At 43.2% G+C, this 19,980-nt stretch overlaps 1 protein-coding gene across 1 annotated transcript in view; it reads right to left on the bottom strand.

Moving 5' to 3' along the window:
• Window positions 1-19,980, bottom strand: part of FIGF (c-fos induced growth factor (vascular endothelial growth factor D)) — a 30,727-nt gene that overhangs the window by 8,327 nt on the left and 2,420 nt on the right. Inside the window, exons 2-3 of the mRNA XM_010149337.1 lie at window positions 4,138-4,348; window positions 499-689 (exon numbers count right to left, since the gene is read on the bottom strand). Of these exons, the coding sequence (XP_010147639.1) occupies window positions 499-689; window positions 4,138-4,348 (402 nt within the window). The remainder of the gene's footprint in view (window positions 1-498; window positions 690-4,137; window positions 4,349-19,980) is intronic.

Raw genomic sequence — 19,980 nt, 5'->3', positions numbered from 1 at the left:
TGAAAACGTCTCCTTTTTAGGTTCGCAAAGCTTCACATGCAAAATTACTTGCCAGCCTTTTTGGCACTGACAGCAGTTCTGAAAATGCAGTGCTTGGACTCCTGGCTTCACACAGCAAAATATCACAGAGTCTTTCTTAAGCCTTTGGTACGGAGGATTCCCATGAGCCAATGCTTTCAAGAGGTTCCAGGTCCAAGTAACAATATATTAAATAAGGATTAAACTCTTTAACATCATGTGATCCTGCAATCACTTTTTCAGGGCCTGATTTTCTATGTCTACACATACATCTATCCATTTCTAATAATGCAACATGAACGTAAAATGCTATTGCTCATGCCTGCATTCACTCCACATGGATGAAAAATTAATTCTTCTGTTTGTTATGATGGTGCAGACAGATCTTTCATAACAGGATCTCAGAAACCAAACATCCTCCTTCCCCTCCCTTCTTGGAAAGACAGGCTAAAAAGAAAGCAGATGAACAGCCTCATTTACCGTTTTCGACACATAAGTTGTACTCGTATTCATGCAGCTCAGACTCTCCTCGTTGCAGCAGCCTCCACATCGGAACACGTTCACACAGGGAGGCTTGAAAAATTTGTTGGTTGTTGTACCCAGCTCTTTGGCAACTTCCACGCAGGTTTCCCTTGGCACGCATTGCGTCTTTTGCCATTCCTCATCTATGACTGGAGAAAACACCATTTTTATGAGCAATCATGGCAAAGTTAAACCTCTAATTAGCGAGGCAGAAGCATTATATAAATAAAAACTAAGTGCTGGCAGGCCACTTGCACTTACTTGGATCGGTTTGCACTTACTTGGATCGACCTAAGGACCAGAGAGAGTCTGAGAGCAAAATTATCCCAGTAACTTAGACCAGCTGCACTGGCAGAGGTCGTTGCGTTTACCCGCCTTTAGCTTTCAGCGCGGATGACCAAAACCTCCATTAATTCGAGTGAGTTAAGTAGAGCTGCATCAACTTCTCCTAGCTGAGAGTCAGCTCCACAGCGTCTATGTGACAAAGCTGGCCCACACCCTATTCTCCTTTTCACCAGAGTAGACCCCTTTATTGTCATTTTATCCTTGCTTTGTGTGTACCCCACTGCGGACTCAGTAGAGCCTGGGCCTGACGGCAAAAGTACATTAATGATTAACAGATTCTGGTCAGAGGGTATTAATACTCCTACTGGATGTCAGCCAGCCAGCACCGTTTACAAAAGCTCTAATGAAATCCAAGGCAAACACTCTCACACCTCAGTACCATCAGGGGGTTCAACTTTGAATAACAGGAATATAAATTCAAGCATGATTTATCTACTCAAAACACTGGGGCATCTTTCAAATACGGAATTGTTGTAAACTAGTAATTTATTTCAGACTGATCTGTCAAATTCTGACTATGAGAAGGAATAATGCATCAACTGACTGAACCAGAGGGAGAAAACAGTGACATTTACATAATATTATCTCAAGTCTTGTTAAGAAGTGGCCCTGCTTTTTTTTTTTTGGCTATTGCTTACCTGATTCAAGTTATGGAATTACTCAAGAGTCATCAATGCTTATGCTTTAAGTCCTTCTTAAAACTATGAAAAACATTTTTCTTGTCTGCCCCCCTCCAGCAGGCTTCTGAAAGATCAAAAGCAACTTCTATACTATTCAGAAAATTGCTCTCTCTTCCAATGCAAGCCACCTCCCTACTACTCTGCAAGCAGTGAAGCTCTGGGAAAGAAAAAAATCTGGAATACTTTTAATCTACATGCTATACTTTCTCTTCAGATGAGCATTTACTTCTCTCTTTCCTACCAGACTTTCCATTTATTATTTTTTAACTTTTTCTTCAACTGATTGTGTATATTATAATCAGGTTTTTTTACACCTGAAAAGTCCATCCCCAGGGTTGATTCACTCCACTTTCCAGTCATGCAAAAAGTGCAAAAAGTAAGAACTTGAGATCCAATTCTGCTTTTACAGCATAAATTAAGAGAAGAATCACTAAAATTAATAGAAATTTCTAAGGTAATGTTAGTTTACAAAACCAGCAATCTAATCTTAGGCCTTAAAATAGAAAATAAAGTGTTTGCCAAACTCATTAAGGTGTGTGCATGTAATCACTTCAGATGCCACTTCAATGAGTGTAAGCAGTGATGACCTTTCCAACTGTACACACCCTCCCTTTATTAACCACTTCTTTAGCAGAAGGGCTGCTATCAGTAGGGGCGGTCAAAGAAATGGGTGTCACATTTTGTTCAGGAGCACCGTGGTCACCCTGATCTTTTTTGTGAGCAAGCACAGGGCACCTGCTGGGAAATCTGCCTCTGATACAGACTCCAGCTTGAAAGCACAGCAGTCCTAGGTGAGCTGAGTGGCTTGAGGGAGGCTGTGGTTAGATGGGGTGACACAACCTTCCAGTGAATTCATCACTGAAGCTGCAGAAAGGAGGAACAAAGTCCTGAATTTGCCCTGCTAGAGTTTGGTGTGCTGTGGAAGATGGTCTAGCAGTGAAACAACATGGAGCCTTAACCCAGCCTTCCTGTCAAAACACTTTATTAAAACAAAACAGATGCCCTTGGCAAAAAGATCAATGCTTAATGACTGGAAAGGGTGTGGGAAAGAAATACATGTTTAAAGGCTTAGATTTTTAAAGGGAGCTTTGGTACCTTGAACATATTAAGATATTTAAACAAAAGTAGTTTCTGTCCTGGGATAGTTCCGCTTCAGATAAAAGAATGGAGAAGATGACCCAATGGCTTTTTTTTTTTTTTTTTAACTTAGCACTTCAGTGGCTTGACTTCGAATGAGAAAGCTGACACCTGCTTCTAGAGTTAGACTTTAAAAGGAAAAGTAGGGAGCGACCTAACAGTTGTTCCAAGCAGTTATAAGAAAACTCTATCTATATGACTATGGATGCCTGACTTAGTTACCTGAACACTTACATTATTCTGCCACTGAAACATTCAGTGCCTCAGTAACACTTGATAACATCCTCTGTTGTCTTGCTGTATGGACAAAAGGAATATTTTTGGTTTTCAGAAATGCTGGTGCTCACTAAATGAGCAATAGTGAGTAGAGAATTACAGCACTTGACATGGGGTACTACTTCTAATAACAGGTCTATGGACTCCTGGACTTGTAAAGGCATGCAAACAAATCGTTAAAACCCTCTTCATTGTTCTTCTGGTGGGTATTGGATTTTTTTGTCTGTACAAAATTTCTATGAGAAGTTTAAAACCATGCTTGTCATGCCAAACCCCTTTTCGGACCGGCACTCATGTCTACATTTCTGTGCTGTGGGTAAGAGAAACAAATGAAGGCCTTTGCTCAGTGTAATTCAGCTGAGTAATGGTGTGCAAATGTGGCTGCGGTTATTGTAAAAGCGGTATTGGAACAGCATCAGCAATATCTGATTTCCCGAAAGGAAAGAGATATGATCATATCACCTCAGGGTACAGAATGAACAAAAAAGAATAGCTCAGCCTGGCCTTTGTTGTTGTTTAGTTTAATACCTCTCGAGTCTCTCACCTACAAGGAATAGTATTCATTTTTGCTCCAGGTGAGGGGGTAGGTTGTGATTCCCTGAATGCAGGTGTTGTTGGTTCTTTCAAGATCATGTACTACTCTCTGGAGAGACTTCCTCAAACAGACTGGGGGTAGGGCAATACCTCCTTCCTCTGCAATTCCCACCCAGACACTGCTGCTGATACAGTGCCTTATATCAGAGCACACCTAATAAAAAAAAAAAAAAAAGGATTTCTATGCCTGCAGGAAAGATCATTTGTTTCTGCCTGGAAGCAAATTCTGAGGTTTAGCCCAGTGCTGCTGGCCAGCCCCTGTGCCAGTCATTCCAAACTGTTCATTGCACATTGACTTCCCCTTTCTCTGTGGACTGACAAATCCATACCTCATACATCTTCCCTTTGGAGAGTATACAAAGAACAATAAGCCTGATTTGGCCATAAAACAGGGAGGGAGACTCAGCCTATTGCCTGACATTTTTTCACACAAAATCGTTTTCCATGAGTGCCCTGTTGTTTCCAGTGTGGGTGTTTTCCAGGAAGCACCTGGTACTTAACCCTTTACTGGTTAAGAATCAGTAGTCCTGAAGCTGAGATCATTCAGTCCCAAACCTGCACCTACCTTTCAGTGTATCAATATCATAGAAAGCAGCAGCAAATCTGGTGGAGCGATGCGATGTGGAGCGGGAATCTAAATTGGCCAGACTTTTGAGTTTTAGCCTGCATTTCCACAGCTTCCAGTCCTCAGAGTGAGTGATGCGAAGCAGCTCTTCCAGGCTGGATGCTCTCCTGATCTGCTGTTCCGACCGCTCCAGTGCTGACAGAGATGTTCTCTGGAAGGAAGGGGGGAAGTCAGAAAGCCAGTACCTCTGCAGCCGGTCCCCAGTGAAGCACATGGAGTGCTTGTGCGAAAAGACAGCACATTACTGGGGGCAGCTGAGAATACCTGGCAACACAGGAGCACACAGGAATGTCCCAGGTCTTGACAGGGCACAGTACCAGACCGATCTGCAGGATTTCTACCTTCAGTACCTGAAGGGACCTACCAGAAAGCTGGGGGATGGTGGGGGGACACACACACATAACTTTTACAAGGGCCTATAGTGACAGGACAAGGGGGAATGGGTTTAAATTGAAAGGAGGGAGATTTAGATTAGATATCAGGGAGAAGTTCTTCCCAGAGAGGGTGGTGAGGCACTGGAACAAGTTGCCCAGAGAAGTTGTGGATGGCCCATCCCTGGATGTCTTCAAGACAAATGCTGGATGAGGCTTTGAGCAACCTGCCCTAGTGGAGGGTGTCCCTGCTTATGGTAGGGGGGTTGGAACTGGAACATCTTTAAGCCCCTTCCAACCCAAACCATTCTGTGATTCTATGATTTGTGCCCATATAAATTGGGAATGGTAGATACCTGCTTCCTCACCCTTTCCATCACAGCCTTTAGAGCTAACTGGCAAATGCAGGCTGTGCTCCCCATATCCCAGCTCTCCAGGGAAGCTGACAGACACCAATCACATTGTTGCTGTGCCTGACCTGGACAGCCACACCAGCATGAATTGTGGGTCACCCCAATGGACAACCTGGATGGGATCAGTTGGTGAGCACAACCCACGTGCCTTTGCAGTAGTCCACCTCAGGTTCCAAAACCGTGGTGTCAACCATGAGACATCATTGCAGCTGGAATGGCACAGTAGATACAGCTGGAAGCTGCCCTAAGTACAAGGACCCATCCACATGGTGGGCAAACACAGCCCTCAATGTGTTGTAAAGCACAGGACGCATCTGCCATTTCCCATCCTGACTCCCGTTTGGATCATGCCCAAGTCAGCCACAGTGGCCTCAGTCCAGCCTCAGCTCTGTTGCTGTGCAGCAGCATTAGCACAATCACTGCATATTCCACCTGTGTGATGTACGAGAACATTCCCTACAAAGACCTACCCCATCAGTTTAAAGTTGCTATTCTTTTAAAAAATACCTGTTTAACAGAAATTTAATATTGTACAGCACCCAGCATAACAGTACTGGTTTCTTTGGCTGCTGCTTTTCCACATCTGTGTTTGTGCCTTTATCAAGGCATTGAGTATTTATTTCCACTGACTCACCAGATCTGCTGAAAACCATTGCCTCCAACCCAAGTAAAGGTTATCTTTGTAAAGGGCTGCATTGCGCTGGGCTGGTGCTCTCAGCTGTACTCTCTGGTCACGCAGTTGACTGAACTTTTTGACTTGCAAATAAAAAGGGCTGCACTGCCAGCTCACATAAATGAAACACCAGTCCTTAAAGGCAAAGCTGAAATACAGGAAGCTGGTGATGAGGTGTGTAGCAGCCTGCCATATGAACAGATAGCAAGCAAGTGCTCTGTATAGGACTGGGGAAAGGGGGAGGGAAAAGGTCACCTATAAGAGGAACATTTTTAGATGAGGTCTGAAACACAGGCACTGACTGCATCTGTTATTTGTTATTAAAACATCTGTGGCATTTATTTTGCAATGATACAGATGTTATCCTGTACATACGGGCCAAGTTAGTTTTTGGGTAATTACCTTCCACTGACCTAGAATTCCCTATGTAGTTAACTCAGAATAAGTTATTTACTCTTCTTTTATGCCCATGCAGAACATTATATTGTGCTCTAGCAAGCTGCCACATTTCATTACAGGGATGGTTGTTTTTCATAGGTGAATGATTTCTCATTCATTTCATATGGGGTGAAAACTGGAAAGCCCATCTCAATACTTACGGAAAAATAGGTCAGAAGGCATGTGAATACTTTGCACCAGTAACTGAATTTCAAAATAGTTTCACAAACAAACTACCCAGAATTTTGCTGATCTAGGAAAGCTGAAATTCATCTTGAGGTCAATGCATCAAGACTCATTATTTCTAAGACCCGCAACTTATATCCACTCCCATTCACAAACTGTCTCCTTGACCCTGCAAAACGTGCGAGCGTAAGACCAGCGCTGTCGTGGTAATGGGGCCAAAGATATTAAAATTGAACTCTATTAACAATTAGGAAGACTTTACTCTCACTTTGCAAAGATGAATCTTGGTGAATCAGCATCCAAGACTTCTAAATTAGAATGAATTCACAGCATATCTGTAAAATGAGATGAGGGTATGCTGTAAATTAGAAGACATATCCCTGCACTTCTTTTAAGAGCCAGTAGTTTGGGACTGTCTTTTCCATTTCTTTTACCTAAATATCAAGAGATTTTATCAATATTTATAATATGAGCAAATTAATTTAAAGTCTAAGATTAAAGAGTACAGAAAAAGTATACATGTCTCCTCATGGTAAGCAAAGATCTTATCTAAAGCAAGAATTTGTACAGCTTTAAGGACTTTTGTATTTTTAAAGCCATACACGTTCCTTAACATGGACTGAATACGCTGAAATTAACTGACTTCATGCCTTCACAATTACTACTGTACAGAAAGGAGAACAATTACATTAGTAATTGTACCAGAAGTAATTGTATCAGAAGTGTACCTCTGATATTGACACATCACAGCAGTATTGGCAAAGCCTGCCTCTGTGTGCAGGTTGTTCCTGCTCCTCTTTTATTGTTTTTCATATATTGGAAACTGGAGAAGTATGCTCAAAGGAAATGGAGGGAGTAGTGCTCATTACAGAATCCCCTCTGCAGTCATCATAAATGCATCCTAATTAACTAAACTGTAATTATCCAAAAGTCAACACAAAGCCCTTGGAACTGAGTTAGCACTTCTCTGTCAACCCCAGCCCTGCTCGGGGTTGCCAGGGCTATTCAATCCTGAAGTGAATGTGGTGCCTCTACTCTCTTCATGTTTGCTAACACCTATCCAAGCACTGCAGTTTGATGGGATTGCCAGTTGCCTACCAGCACAATGCCAGAATAATTGTCTTCCTTCTCATATAATTGAATTATTCCTGGAGAGAACACATTTTAGAGCTAATTTTATAACTTCTTCCTAGGAATCCCTATCCAGTAGAGTGTCCTGATGCCCTTTACCATAACAACAGCATTGAGATAAAGTGCAGACTCTCCCCGAGCGCTGCTGGCACTGGGCAAATGGTGAGCAGAAGGCACTGCTAGCTTTTAAGGGAGGGCTGAATCCCAGATAACCAGGTTTTTACAGTGTGGACATCTGTTTTGTCTGTGAGCTAGTAACTCTCAGCTCCATCTACAGCCAAGACAGAGAATTATAGACACTTTTACAGCATGATTCATTTGAAATCACATGGAAAGTCTTTCTGCCGGCTGCCCAGCAGGCCCAGGCTCACCAGCTCACAAGAGGTATCTGTGTGACGGATCTGTGGTCAACCAAGTCCCACTGCAGCTGCCTGGGGTATAAAACATCTGCAGAGAAGCACCTTATTGTGTTCCAATCTACCTAGATGCCAAAACTGGAACAGTGAATACCACCTTATCTGTTTGGTGTGACTCCTTTGAGATTATTACATTACTCTCACCTAAAATGTCCTAAACACTTGCTGGAGCACAGACTGTTCAACATCTAGAATGACATCCCTCATACTCACGCACTTTGGCCATAGAGGTAGCTAACCACAACTTAAAAACATTCAGAAGTAAAAGATTAAAAAATAAAACAAGCGTGGAAGAAGCACAGCCCCAGCAGCAAGGCACAACCCTACAGCCTTGAACGCCATAGACTGAACTGCTTCAGCTGGGCTCTCTCTGGCTGTGGCACAGCAGCACTGAATAGCATGTCTGGACCTTTCTGAAACATTCATCTCTGGTCAGCCTGTTTTGATAAGGACAGCGTCAAATGAAAATGCAGAACCTCTTATGGTCTCAGATGATACCATAGCTGATGTGCGGTAGGGTTGCTGGCACCATGCAGGTGTGGAGAGTTCTTTCATGTACTGCAGATTAAATTCAAGCCCTGTTTAGATATAGACAAGCTGACTGAAAAGCCCCACTTAGAAGAGTGTAGCTCTGCACAAAATGGTGAATAAATGTTTCAAAATGTGAAATTGGAGGAAGGTGTTATGTTCGACAGTGTCCCACACCTACCCGTCATGCAATGATCAAGGACTTTATCCCCTCTAACAGGGATATTGAGTGGACAGCAGTTAAAATCAGCATTTGAACATTCCGTCCTTCCAGGTTCCTCTCCTCTTCTCCACTCCGCTCTCCTCATTATGTACTGCTTGGATCCCGCTGTGCTTTTATGTTGTTTATTTTAACTCCTTTCCCCATATTCTACCTTAAGATATGAGCCAGGTGGGAGTCTGATGAGACAACCCTCAGGCTGAGTTGTTCAGCCTCCTGGTGCAGAGCAACATCCATTTTTCTCTCTGTCACATCCTTGCTCCACTTCCCTTAGACTGGCCCAGATTTTAGTAGTCAGCTGGAGTGAGCTGTCACTACTGCAGTAGATGTTGGTTGTGATGGCCACAACTGAGATGTGGAGCAGGACTTCACTGCACTTGGCGTGGTTCACATAGGTAGCAAAACGATGATCTCTGGCCCCAAAAAGCTTAAAATATACATTTAGGCTTGAGAGAGAAAGAAAATGGAGAAGGAGCCATTGGCAAAGATCTAGGACAATGTCCTCTACATGCTCCCAAAACAAATTACTTTTGGAGCTGTATCACTGGAAAGCTCCATATGTCCTAAACTTTCAGTACCCATAAACGTGCAGCCTGTAGTCAAACAAATACATAATGCTATTGCCTGCAAGAACATTTGTGTTCAATAACAAATACCAAAGTTTAAGTAGTTCATTCTTATCTCTTCAAGTTATTGTTACGCATAATGTCATTTTTCTGAGTATCAGAATGGACCTCATACCAGAGGTATCATAACATTGACCTCTCATATGTTCCAAAACTCTCCTTCAACTGAAATCTGTTTTCCTGTATTTGGTCTATGAGCAACATCATTGAAATCAGGAAATGATAACGTGGGTTAGCATTGTGATTTTTGGATAATTACAACTTTTGTCCTTCCAAAAGAAACCGTAATGGGCTATCTATCTTCTTCCTAGCAATCTCAGATGCCAGAAAAACCCTAAAAGCAGTTAGCATTGGAAAGGAGCAAGAGAAAAAGCAGTGGTACGTTCAGTGGCCTCTCTCACCTTGGAAGCTGGCTTAAATCAGACACTGAGTTCACTACCCCATTGATTTATACTAGCCAAATATTTGGCTTATGCACCATGTCATACAGATGCACAATCCCACACATAGTCTGCACTGTTCAAACAGGGCCTCTTCTTGAGGATTAGTGTTGACAGTCTCCTGTCAGGTGCTGCAGCTCAGCAGTTTGCACCTTTTCTCTGTGCTTGACAAGCTCCAAGGTTTCCTGCCTCAGGAAAAGTACCCTACCCTTTTCAAACCGATGTCTGAGTGAGTCAGCAGAACCCAAGTTTGCAGAACCCTCTTATTTTTGCATGTTCCTATCTTTCCATCCCATCATAGATGGTCTTTGTATTAGTGCTGTGTTTGGCTCATTCAGGATCTCCTGAAGGTGTTTTGAACAACAGAGGAAAGATGCTTAGAATATGATAGTAAAAGAAAGGCCCACTAAAGTCCTAAATTTATTTGAGGACCTATAGCACAAAGATATGCCTAGGACCCCAAGTTAATTCTTTTCAAGCCAATCAGTGTTTATCAGTATTTTTATTTAAGAAAACAGATGCATGGTAAATATTTTGTGTGCCTGAGAAGGCAAGCATGAAAGTTGATTTAAATCCATATTTTGCTGCAACCTGAGGAAAATCCTGCTTGCATTTCGCTTTCTACTCAAGCACACCCACAGACCCAAGAAAGACATCCTGAAAGCTTACACAGACGACTACTTTCCTGAAGCCCCAGCCTCGCAGTCCTTAGTCCAAAGTGAGACATAAACCTCTGCTTCAAGCTAAACACATGTGTAAGAGCTCTCTGAAAAAGAATGCTTTCCTGAGCTAGGGTCACAGATACTATTGTAGCAAGTGCTGCATAAATATGAATGGAAATCTTCAACATTATCACTGTGTCTGGGGCCAGGACAAATGATTAAGGAACCTCTCAATAACCTTGCACTGTTTTATGATCCATCTTCTCAGCGGTTAAGCAATAAAAAGAAGGTAACAGCTTTATCTTGCCAGGGAAAGCAGATTGGAGCTGCATAACACCAAGTGATGATTCTCTTCATGCCAGTGTATCGCTAACACGGTCAAAGAGGTTTAAGCTAAGTTCAAACTAAACCTTTCAAAGTTAACCATTCCAGGGCGATGTTTCATCGCAAAGTGAGGGCACTTGGACTTTGACAAAACGTACTGGCTGCATGTTGAGGACATTTTGAACGTTTATGTGAGTGTCGTGTACTTAATGTGGCAGTAGCAGCTGTGTTCAGTTCAAGAGAATTCATGTAGAAGACAAAGAATTGACACCACCAGAAGCTGAACACCCCCTGTTCCAGTGCTGCCCAAAGGTTACTCTCAGAACTAGACTCAAACCAGTTTAAATACTAGCTAGATGATTCATCTCCACATGAAAATAACAAGAAAGTCAAATGCTATGTATGGTATACCCATGACAGCATATGAGATGATCCTATTTATGGGGTCATCTTGCAGAAATGGAGTGCCTACAGCTCCCTGCCACCCCACGATCATAAAAAATAAAAATAATCTGATGCTATGGATGTCATTCACCTGACTGAATATGAATTACTTATGTGCGTCTGCTATTATAGTTCATGGAGAAAAATAGGTCCATTTGGTCCATGGTCATCTCATTCTAAAGTCTGTTGGATAAACAATGCCTCCAAACTGCCTCTTTCTCTCCACTGGCACTGAAGGAGGAGTCAGCAGGTCACTAGCTCAGCTGTAGTTAGGTTACCTGAATCCCACTCAGCTGTGAGCAGTGAAAGAGATTAAATCCCCTTTCCGTATCCAAAGAACAGGCATCTTATGAGGGACAGCGGTCAAATTTTTTCAGCTATACAAGTGTAAACAAGCAGAAAGTGCAACTGCAGCAAGGCCTGAAGTAGCTGGGACTGGCTGAAGGCCAGCGCTGGCAGCAGCCTGGGTAGAGGAAAGCACTTCATTCCCTGCCTGAAGGCCATGGGGAGGCTGCCCAGCTGTGCTGTGCCTTGCAGCACACAGACCATGAGCTGATGAGGCCAGGGAACTGCAAGGGAGTTCCTGTGGAAAAGTCTTATTCTCTCTTGGCAGGAAAATGTGTCAGCTCCTGCCATTGTGAGGCCAACACAAAGTTCTACGTGTTGTCTGAAGGCCTCCTGTTAAACCATTTTTCCGGTGAGGATGACAATCTGGTGTTGAGTCTTTGCTGTAAGAGAAACTCCTTTTGAGGATTTTCATCATTATTAGTATTATTTTTAGCATTACTGTGGCTCCTAGGAGTATGTGGTCAGGTACGAAACAAAATAGAGACTATTCTGGTGTCTGCAACCAAAGTAAAAGATGAGAGAAAACAGAGGAAGGCATTCATCTGAAGGGAGTACCAAGGAACAGAAAATATGTCTCAAGAGTGATGGGCCATGATTTTGATGATAGCAGGGGCTCAACCATTGCCAAATTTTATCATAACAAATATTGTCTAATATCCTGTATCTTGGGGGTGTTGCATAAGGGGTAATAAAACTGTGAGAGAATCTTCTGCAGCTTGAAAACATCGGGCTTGCAGGAGTAAGAGCCTTATCCACAAGCAACTCCATCACCCTATAAACGTCTAGTATGAGGTGTGTAACTTTACCATGTGTCTGACACGTACTAGTTTGCACCAATTTTATCATCACCATTCTATTTCTGAGGAGAAAAGAACATCTACTTTTCAACAGCCCTGCTAAAATCAGAACTTTGATTCTCCATCAGCTATGAACTTTTGATATATGAAGTCCCATCTCCAACTGTATCCCCTCTGGGAGCACCATTATCTATGCATTGTTAGTGCACAAATGAGCTATTTTTAATTATAATGGATGTGACCACAGAGGGACAAGACAATGAGATATTTTGACTTCTTACTAATACTGTTCTCTGAAACAGATGGGCTTGTCATGGGATTTTTCAGTGCCTACTACAGGGTTTGCCATGATTATCAGAAGCATGGATGAAGTAATGCCCAGCTGGCTACTCCTGCTTTGCCTGCAGAGGAGTAAGTGGTGCTCTGAGTGCAAAGCCTGAAGCTCTCTACCCTTGTCAGTGCCTGCTGGCCCAGATAAAGCTCAAGGACTGAAGATCAAGCATGGGGAAAAACCCTTTTGCTTCCTCCACCCACAGCCTAGGTGAGACCTTTCCCCTCTCTGCCCCCTCTCAGCTAAAGAGTGTTGGCCTTGGCCATGCATCCTGTCAGGAGAGGGTGACTGTGTGATCCCACCACTCCATCCTGAAGTTCTGTGTGTCATTGCTGCTGAAAGAGAAACTGCAGAGACCACTGCCCTGTAAGAACAACTGTGGACAATGTTCAGAGCACAGAAAGAAGTACTACAGAGACGTTACTTGTGGGTTTGGGAGGAATGTAAAATGGTAAAACTAATAGTTTGACCAGATGTTGTATGAGGGGTTGACAGGGAGATGTTCATCTGAGACTGTCACATTTAGCCTTGAGAAGAGGAGGCTGAGAGGAGACCTGATCACTGCCTACAACTACCTGAAAGGAGGTTGTGGAGAAGTGGGTGTTGGTCTCTTCTCCCTAATGACAGGTGATCGGACGAGGGGGAATGGACTCAAGCTGCGCCAGGGGAGGTTTAGATTGGATGTAAGGAAGAAGTTCTTCACTGAAAGGGTTATCACACACTGGAACAGGCTGCCCAGGGAGGTGGTGGAGTCACCATCCCTGGATGTGTTTAAGAGACGGGTGGATGAGGTGCTGAGAGATATGGTTTAGTGGTGGACAGATACGGTTGGACTGGATGATCTCTAAGGTCTTTTCCAACCTAGTGATTCTATGATTCTATGATTTCTCACCGATACAGCTGTGATGTCTGAGGGCCTCTTTTGCTAAAACCTTTTCAGTACATCATCTGACCAAAACTGGAGGAGAAGCAACTTCTAGACTGCTCCATCTCTTTCGTTCAGTGTGATAAAAAGTTCCCTCCAGGCTCTCGTCCTTTAGACTCTGTCTCCTTGGGCTCCAGCCTTTCCCCAAGTGAAGACAGAAGACTTAATTACCCATTTCCTAAACTTAGTGGTCAAGGTAGTGATAAACACCTTCTAGTTTAGATGAAGATGACATGTTTTCACAAGTAAATCATATTAGCGACCCTACGATTTCAAGAGAGCAGCTGTTTTATATTTTGAATGGCCTTTTCAACTAGAATAAACCTTTTGTGGTGCAACAACAAACAGATTTCTTACACTTTAGTAACATGCTTATATGATCAAAATACTCAGAGATGAGACATTTCAGTTGCCCTATTTTGAACTCTTTGTTGGAATGAACCAAAATACTCAAAGCAAAGAACTGAAGCATAATTTTACATGATTTTTAAGTGAAAACATAAATCTCAGATTATTGAATTTTATTTTTCATATCCAAAGCAATCAGTGACTGATAATACTTTATCAAAATACCTCTCACAACTATATACACTTTTACCCATCTAGGTCTTCACAGTGAAATGAGGGAGCATTTTTTCCAGCCAGCAAATATTTTGAGAATCAACTACAACTCTCGTTAAACAAATCTTCCATCCCACAGCCAGGTCTTTTGGCCCTCATGGGAAGCAACCTCAACAGCAGCTGAAGTGTGAAGGTAACTACATTCACTGTGCATCATTTTATTGGCAGTGATGGAAAAGCCGTGTGGGAAGATGGCAGAAAAGACTAGGTTGACTACAGTTTCTTCCTGTTCAAGCCTAGTCAGCTACACTGAGACTTTACCTTTAGGTCCCTCCTATGGTGATTATGCAAATTATCTTTGCTTGGTCAGTGAAAAGACACAGATGGATTGTCATAAATGCCCAGAGTGGTAATTCATTGTAAATCCCAAATGCTACCAATAGCTTTGGGAGTCTTACAGTACCTTTTGGGAGTCTCTACTTCTATGATTGCATTGCTGCAATCTGTTCAGGCAGTTGTGATGCTCAGCACAGAAGACAGCTAGAAGCATTACGTAGTGCTTACTTTATTGTACACAATGTTAGGTGCTAGTCTAATGCCGTGACAGGGTACACATGCCACAAATAGCCTATTACATGTGTTTACAAAGAGCGAGTCCGGGCTGCGGTCACTTTCTTTTGATATTTATCCATTCTTTGGAAGTCACTGAGGTTTGGACAGTGATTTTGGAATGGCTCAGTAACAGAAACCTGAATGAAATCAGATGACTATATATTCCTTTAATACTTGAAAATATTTTTTAATGTGATGAAGGTTCCTTCAGTTAGTGCTTTCATTGGTTTCTGGGCTTGCCCCAAGACACTTCAATAAATGTTTTGGAAGTGTGACTAGCCAATTGGACAGCTGGGTTTCAAAATGTCACTTCACAAAGCAAAACCATTGCCAGTACTGAATGAACTTATGTTACCCCAATCACATGCACACATTTTCCTGGAATTGTACTTTCTCTTAAGTAATATTTCCCTAGCAGTTCAGGAAAGTATCCTAACGTGGTTTCTGAGTCACACTGCTAATTAAAGTGAAAAGTTTTGCCTGTTTGTATGGTACATTCTCTACGTGTAATGTGATATATGACACAGTAATATGATGCAACTTCCTTGTAATTCAACCCGACTCAAATAGAATTCCCCTCCCAAGCGCACGCAAATAGTGACCGCGCTGCTGCTGGTGACAATGAATTCTCAGAAATAACCCTCCGTGCTTCCTATCTGAGAGCATGGCTTGGACAAAGCCATCCCGACATCCTGATAATAAGGAGAGCAGTCAAGCCTTTCCAAACCCGTGCGGTGCCCTCATTGGATTGCCAAATCCCCTGTGTCCAGCTGCAGGGCTGTTGTGCTCAGTATGACTCTGCTGAAGCGGCAATGACCCTAGATGGCGTTCTACCACTGGCTGAGGGGTCGCAGACTTTAAGTCACATATGGGGGAAAATAGGAATGAGACACGGAAGTCCTTCAGGAAGCTGAATTTTTCTTAACGAGGACAAACTAAAATACCCTGCTCAATTGTTCATTGATACAGAAGACCAAATATAGCTCTTTCACAAGGGCATCCAAAAAAAGAACAAATTCTGCTTGGTCTTCCTATGGGAAAATGGGATCTCTGCAGCTGTAGTGGGGGCACAGAGTTTTGTCCCCGTTCCCCAAAACCCAACAAGAATTATGAAGATTTCCAAAACATGCTGTGGAGATAGGGAGCAGGCAGAGAAGTAGATAAGGGACTGGCACATACTGGGAGAAGTTCTTAGAGAATAAGAGTTTCTTTAGGAAAGGTTTCATATTGAGTTTACTTTCCTGCAGCAAAATATCTTGTGTAGTTTCCCCTGCCAGCAAAGCCTGGGACTACATCTCAAACCCAAGTCCAAGACATAGCAATGGGCAGTTTTGTAACTGGACTTGCTTGTCCTGAGAGAAAGGTCTAAAAGGAACACAGATCCCAGTCATTTAATGTTAACTATAAGAACTACTAGACAAGGTTTTTAATGGAAATCAGAATAAATGAGTTATCACCCACCAGAACCGTACTTTTTTTTTTTTTTTCACAAATACTGATATGGTGTCCACAGGAGATAAGACTCAAGTAAACCTTACTCAGATCTGGTATAGAGTAGGGACAGCAATGATCAGAAAAAAAATTGCATACACAATGGCAGAGGTGTCACAGGCCAGGGTTTTCACCAGGGATTTTTTTCCATTTTCAAGCAGGCTATTTCTCTGTTTGCCTCTTGTGGAAGCCTGCATCAATACCACCACATCAGTGGTTAGAAAGAATGCAAATGCCTGTGAGGGTGAAAGCACCAGTAGGCTGCACAAGCAGAAACAAACAACACTCTCCAAGCCTGAGATGATTGCTTGTTTTGGTTGCCTTGGACCACAAATTAACAGAACTGCCCTCTGAACCCGCCTTCCTGCCTTCCTTTGGTTTCACAGTTTGAGATGTGACCCACAACTGATGGCAAAGTTTAATTAGCGCTGTCTTCATTTCAAACAGCTGGCTAATCGAATGGATTTCTCAGATGCTGCACTGATTAATCTGAACAGCCTGATGTGCTTTCCAGAGCTCTGCATTATACCTAGGCATTACAGTCCTAGCTGAGATAGACTGGACTGGAACAGCAGCTGGGAGAGATTTTCTTGCTATTTCTCACGAGCAAGAACTGCTTTTGATAAAGTAGCAGTGTGTTAGTAGTTTCCTTTCCAAATTGATAAGAGCCAAGGACAGATGCTGTGTGGCATGGCAACAATAGAGGATTGTTCTTTTATCCTTCACTGTACCTTGTCATGGCAGTACCAGATAAGTCAGAACAAATTGGCTTTCCTCACAACCTCTGTGATAGCTTCCCATGCCTGAAGGAAAAGCATATGGAATGCCACAAGTACATTTTCACACGTTTTTGGCTCATTTTGCCTATCAGAGATGATAATCACAAAAAATCAAAAGCAGCAGTGACAAAACTGTAGTAATAAAACACTTGTGAAAACCACAATTTCATAATCTTTATTTGAGGAGTTTGCTAGTTTGAAAGGAAGCTGGATGTGAGGATGAAAAGCCCAGTTTATACAGATAAATTGTTTCCAACAAATCTTGGGGTTGGTTTTTCTAGCTGTTGAGCAGTTTGCTGTCCTTCCAGGAGTTGCCTTTGAGGAAAATAACCCCAGAGATACAAGATATGCTAGAATCAGTTTTTTTCTATATACTGAGCAACATTTGCAAGCAGTTATGAGAGCGCTGTGGAGATCTATCTGAAAAACAGCGTCAGTTGTAATTACAGAGACAAAAGCTTACGCCCAGCCCTGCAGCTTAGGTTTCTTTGCAGAGCTGTCTGTTTTGGTTGTAGAGACAGACTGCAGCTGGCCCCAGGAAGGGAGAGATGGAAATTGCTTCCCGATTCCTTCCGCTCACGGTGTGATGGCTGTCTGGTATTTCCATGCCTTCCCAAGGGCAAAGCATTTTCCACTTAGGTGGTCCAGGGACCCAGGGTCATGGCAAAGTGCTGTTTCACACTCATGAGAAGACAAGGGACTATGCACCAGAAGTGGTCTCCACCTCTGTCCGGTTCATGGTGGCAATACATGAGTGTTGAATCTCAAAGATGTTAGAGCAAAAATGGCCACTCAAGGCTGTATCAATGTTTAGTGCAGAGGTAAAGAAGCTTTAGCTTTGGAAAAGGACTGTATGTAATAGAGATCTGTCATGTTTACCTCCAGGGCTAAGCATAACTAACCTCTCGGTCTTCTGATCAGAAAGCAGATTCCCGGTTCAATGATACTCCTCAGGCCTGTCAGCTGTGGGCTTCTCCCTAATGAACCAAAGGAGGGTTCACTGTGGGGAGAAGGCCTCTCCAAGGAGAAAAGGGCTGTGAGACTGTTATAACTTGGGCATTGCCAGTTGCCCCCTTTCTCTTGCCTTCCCCCTAATGCTTTATTAATAACGTAAGAAGCAGAGTAGGCCAGGGAGCAATGAAACTCAAATTCTCAGAGACCAAGACCATGCAGCCTCATTAGAGAGGTAGTTTTAGTGTTGGAAGACAGGAGCAGCTCTGACAGATCGTTGGCTTTTCTTGGCAAAAAATTCACCTCGGCACTGATGAATATGGGACATAGCTCTTTACATCTAATTTTAAAATTCTGGAAAAAATAGCCTATGTCTTTCATTGCCCTAGGAGAGGAAAAATGTGTGGGAGAGAGACAGGAAAAGAGGCAGCGAAGTTTGTGGTTCCCTAGCTGAGCGGTTCCAAAAACGTAAGAGACTGTCAGGAGAACACTTCAACAGAGAATTTTTAAAGCATTTCCTAATAAAAAAAAAAAAGCTCAGTATTCATAAAACCCATGTGGAAATCTAATTGTTCAATGAGGACTTTGTATGTCGGGCCGGCATCCTGAACCAAGCAACTGGTATTGGAGGCCAAAGGCTTGCTGCCTGCCATGACGTGAGCTCAGCTAAGGAGCCCTGCCTGCCACCTGCGCTGCCCTGCTCGGAGGCTGCCCACCGCTTCCCATCATGAGGAGGCTTTCCAGTCCTTTATAACACTGCCAGATATGAGATGTTCAGGCTGGAACCTTCCACGCCTGATGTCTGCCTTGAAATGGTTTTAATTATGATTTGCTTTCTCTGTCAAAATGACATGATCACAGTTAAGGATGAAAGTCCATCTTTATCCGTGCAAAGACACTTTCTGGTAACCTCACCTATGCAAACATCTGGTCTTTCCCCACTCTGGATCACAGATGTGAAATTTTGACACCTGAGGAACCATTGTTGTCCCAGATGCATCTACTGTTGTCTCTGCAAAAATCCACCCAGATGTAAAAACCTCCAAGAGCGACAGCAGAGACCTGCCAGGGTTTAGCAGCTGAACACTAAGCAGATGGGGCCTGCACTGACCCTGCTCCATTTGGAAGCAGAGCAGGACATGGGTATAGGCCACCATCCATGGGTCTGAGGGCAGAGGACCTGTCCTTCCTCTTTCTCAGGCTGCAGGGATTCGGCAACCAAGGGAAAGGAAATTGCCAAGTTTGCCTGTGGAAGTGGAAAGAGATGAACACTGATGTGGAAGGGGAAGGAGATGGACACTGACGGAAGAGGGCAAGACCTGGCCAGGGAGGCTGAGAGCACCCAGAGAGAACAGAACTAGAAACTGGAGTCAGGAAAAGGAAAGCTGGGAAGCCATGACGACAGAGACAAAGTGAGAAGCTAGGGATGGAAGAAGGAAGGGGAGACCATGGTCAAACATGACTGGAAAGCAAAAGGGTTGTCTCTGAGGAACTGAGACAGACCTCCTGAGGGTGTGAGAGAGAAGCAGGACATCCCCACCCAGGAGGTGGGAAGGAGGGCAGCACAGGGACAGCATGAATGGGAGCCCATTAGGGAAACTGAGACCCTGAGTCCTGGAGGTAAGAGAACATGGGTCAAATTCTGGGACTGGAACAGGTCAGGAACAGAAAGAGGAAAGAGGAGCTGGGTCTGATGGCAGGGGTAAAACTGGCCTTGGTGTGCACATGGCGGGAAAAGGGAGTCCTGTACCCAGAAGAGAAGGCATTTCTGAAGGGTTGGGAAAAGCCAAGCACAACAGAAATACTTGCTGAATCACAACAGCTTGTACATAAGCATTTAAACTTTCACAGCATTAATTAGCGTATTTGTGGAATGGGATAAGAGAGTATTTAAATCATTAGCCCCCAAAACTCCAGTTCTGGGCAGAGCTCAGCTACCTCAACCCATGGAATGGAGGAAAAGCAGGTGATTAACCCTTCTTGGGAATCATTGATTGCACGTTACCTGCATCCTGACTTTATGGTTTTTTATCCAGACAATAATGTCATTGATCTTAAAAAACATTGTTTTTTAAAGTATGGTAGATGAATGTAATATGTCATTTCTGTGTTTTGC

Source organism: Eurypyga helias, unplaced genomic scaffold (assembly GCF_000690775.1).
Source record: "Eurypyga helias isolate BGI_N326 unplaced genomic scaffold, ASM69077v1 scaffold14663, whole genome shotgun sequence".
Lineage (NCBI taxonomy): Eukaryota > Metazoa > Chordata > Aves > Eurypygiformes > Eurypygidae > Eurypyga > Eurypyga helias.
The sequence above is the reverse complement of the archived record's forward strand: the minus strand, read 5'-3'. Positions and strand labels throughout refer to the sequence as shown.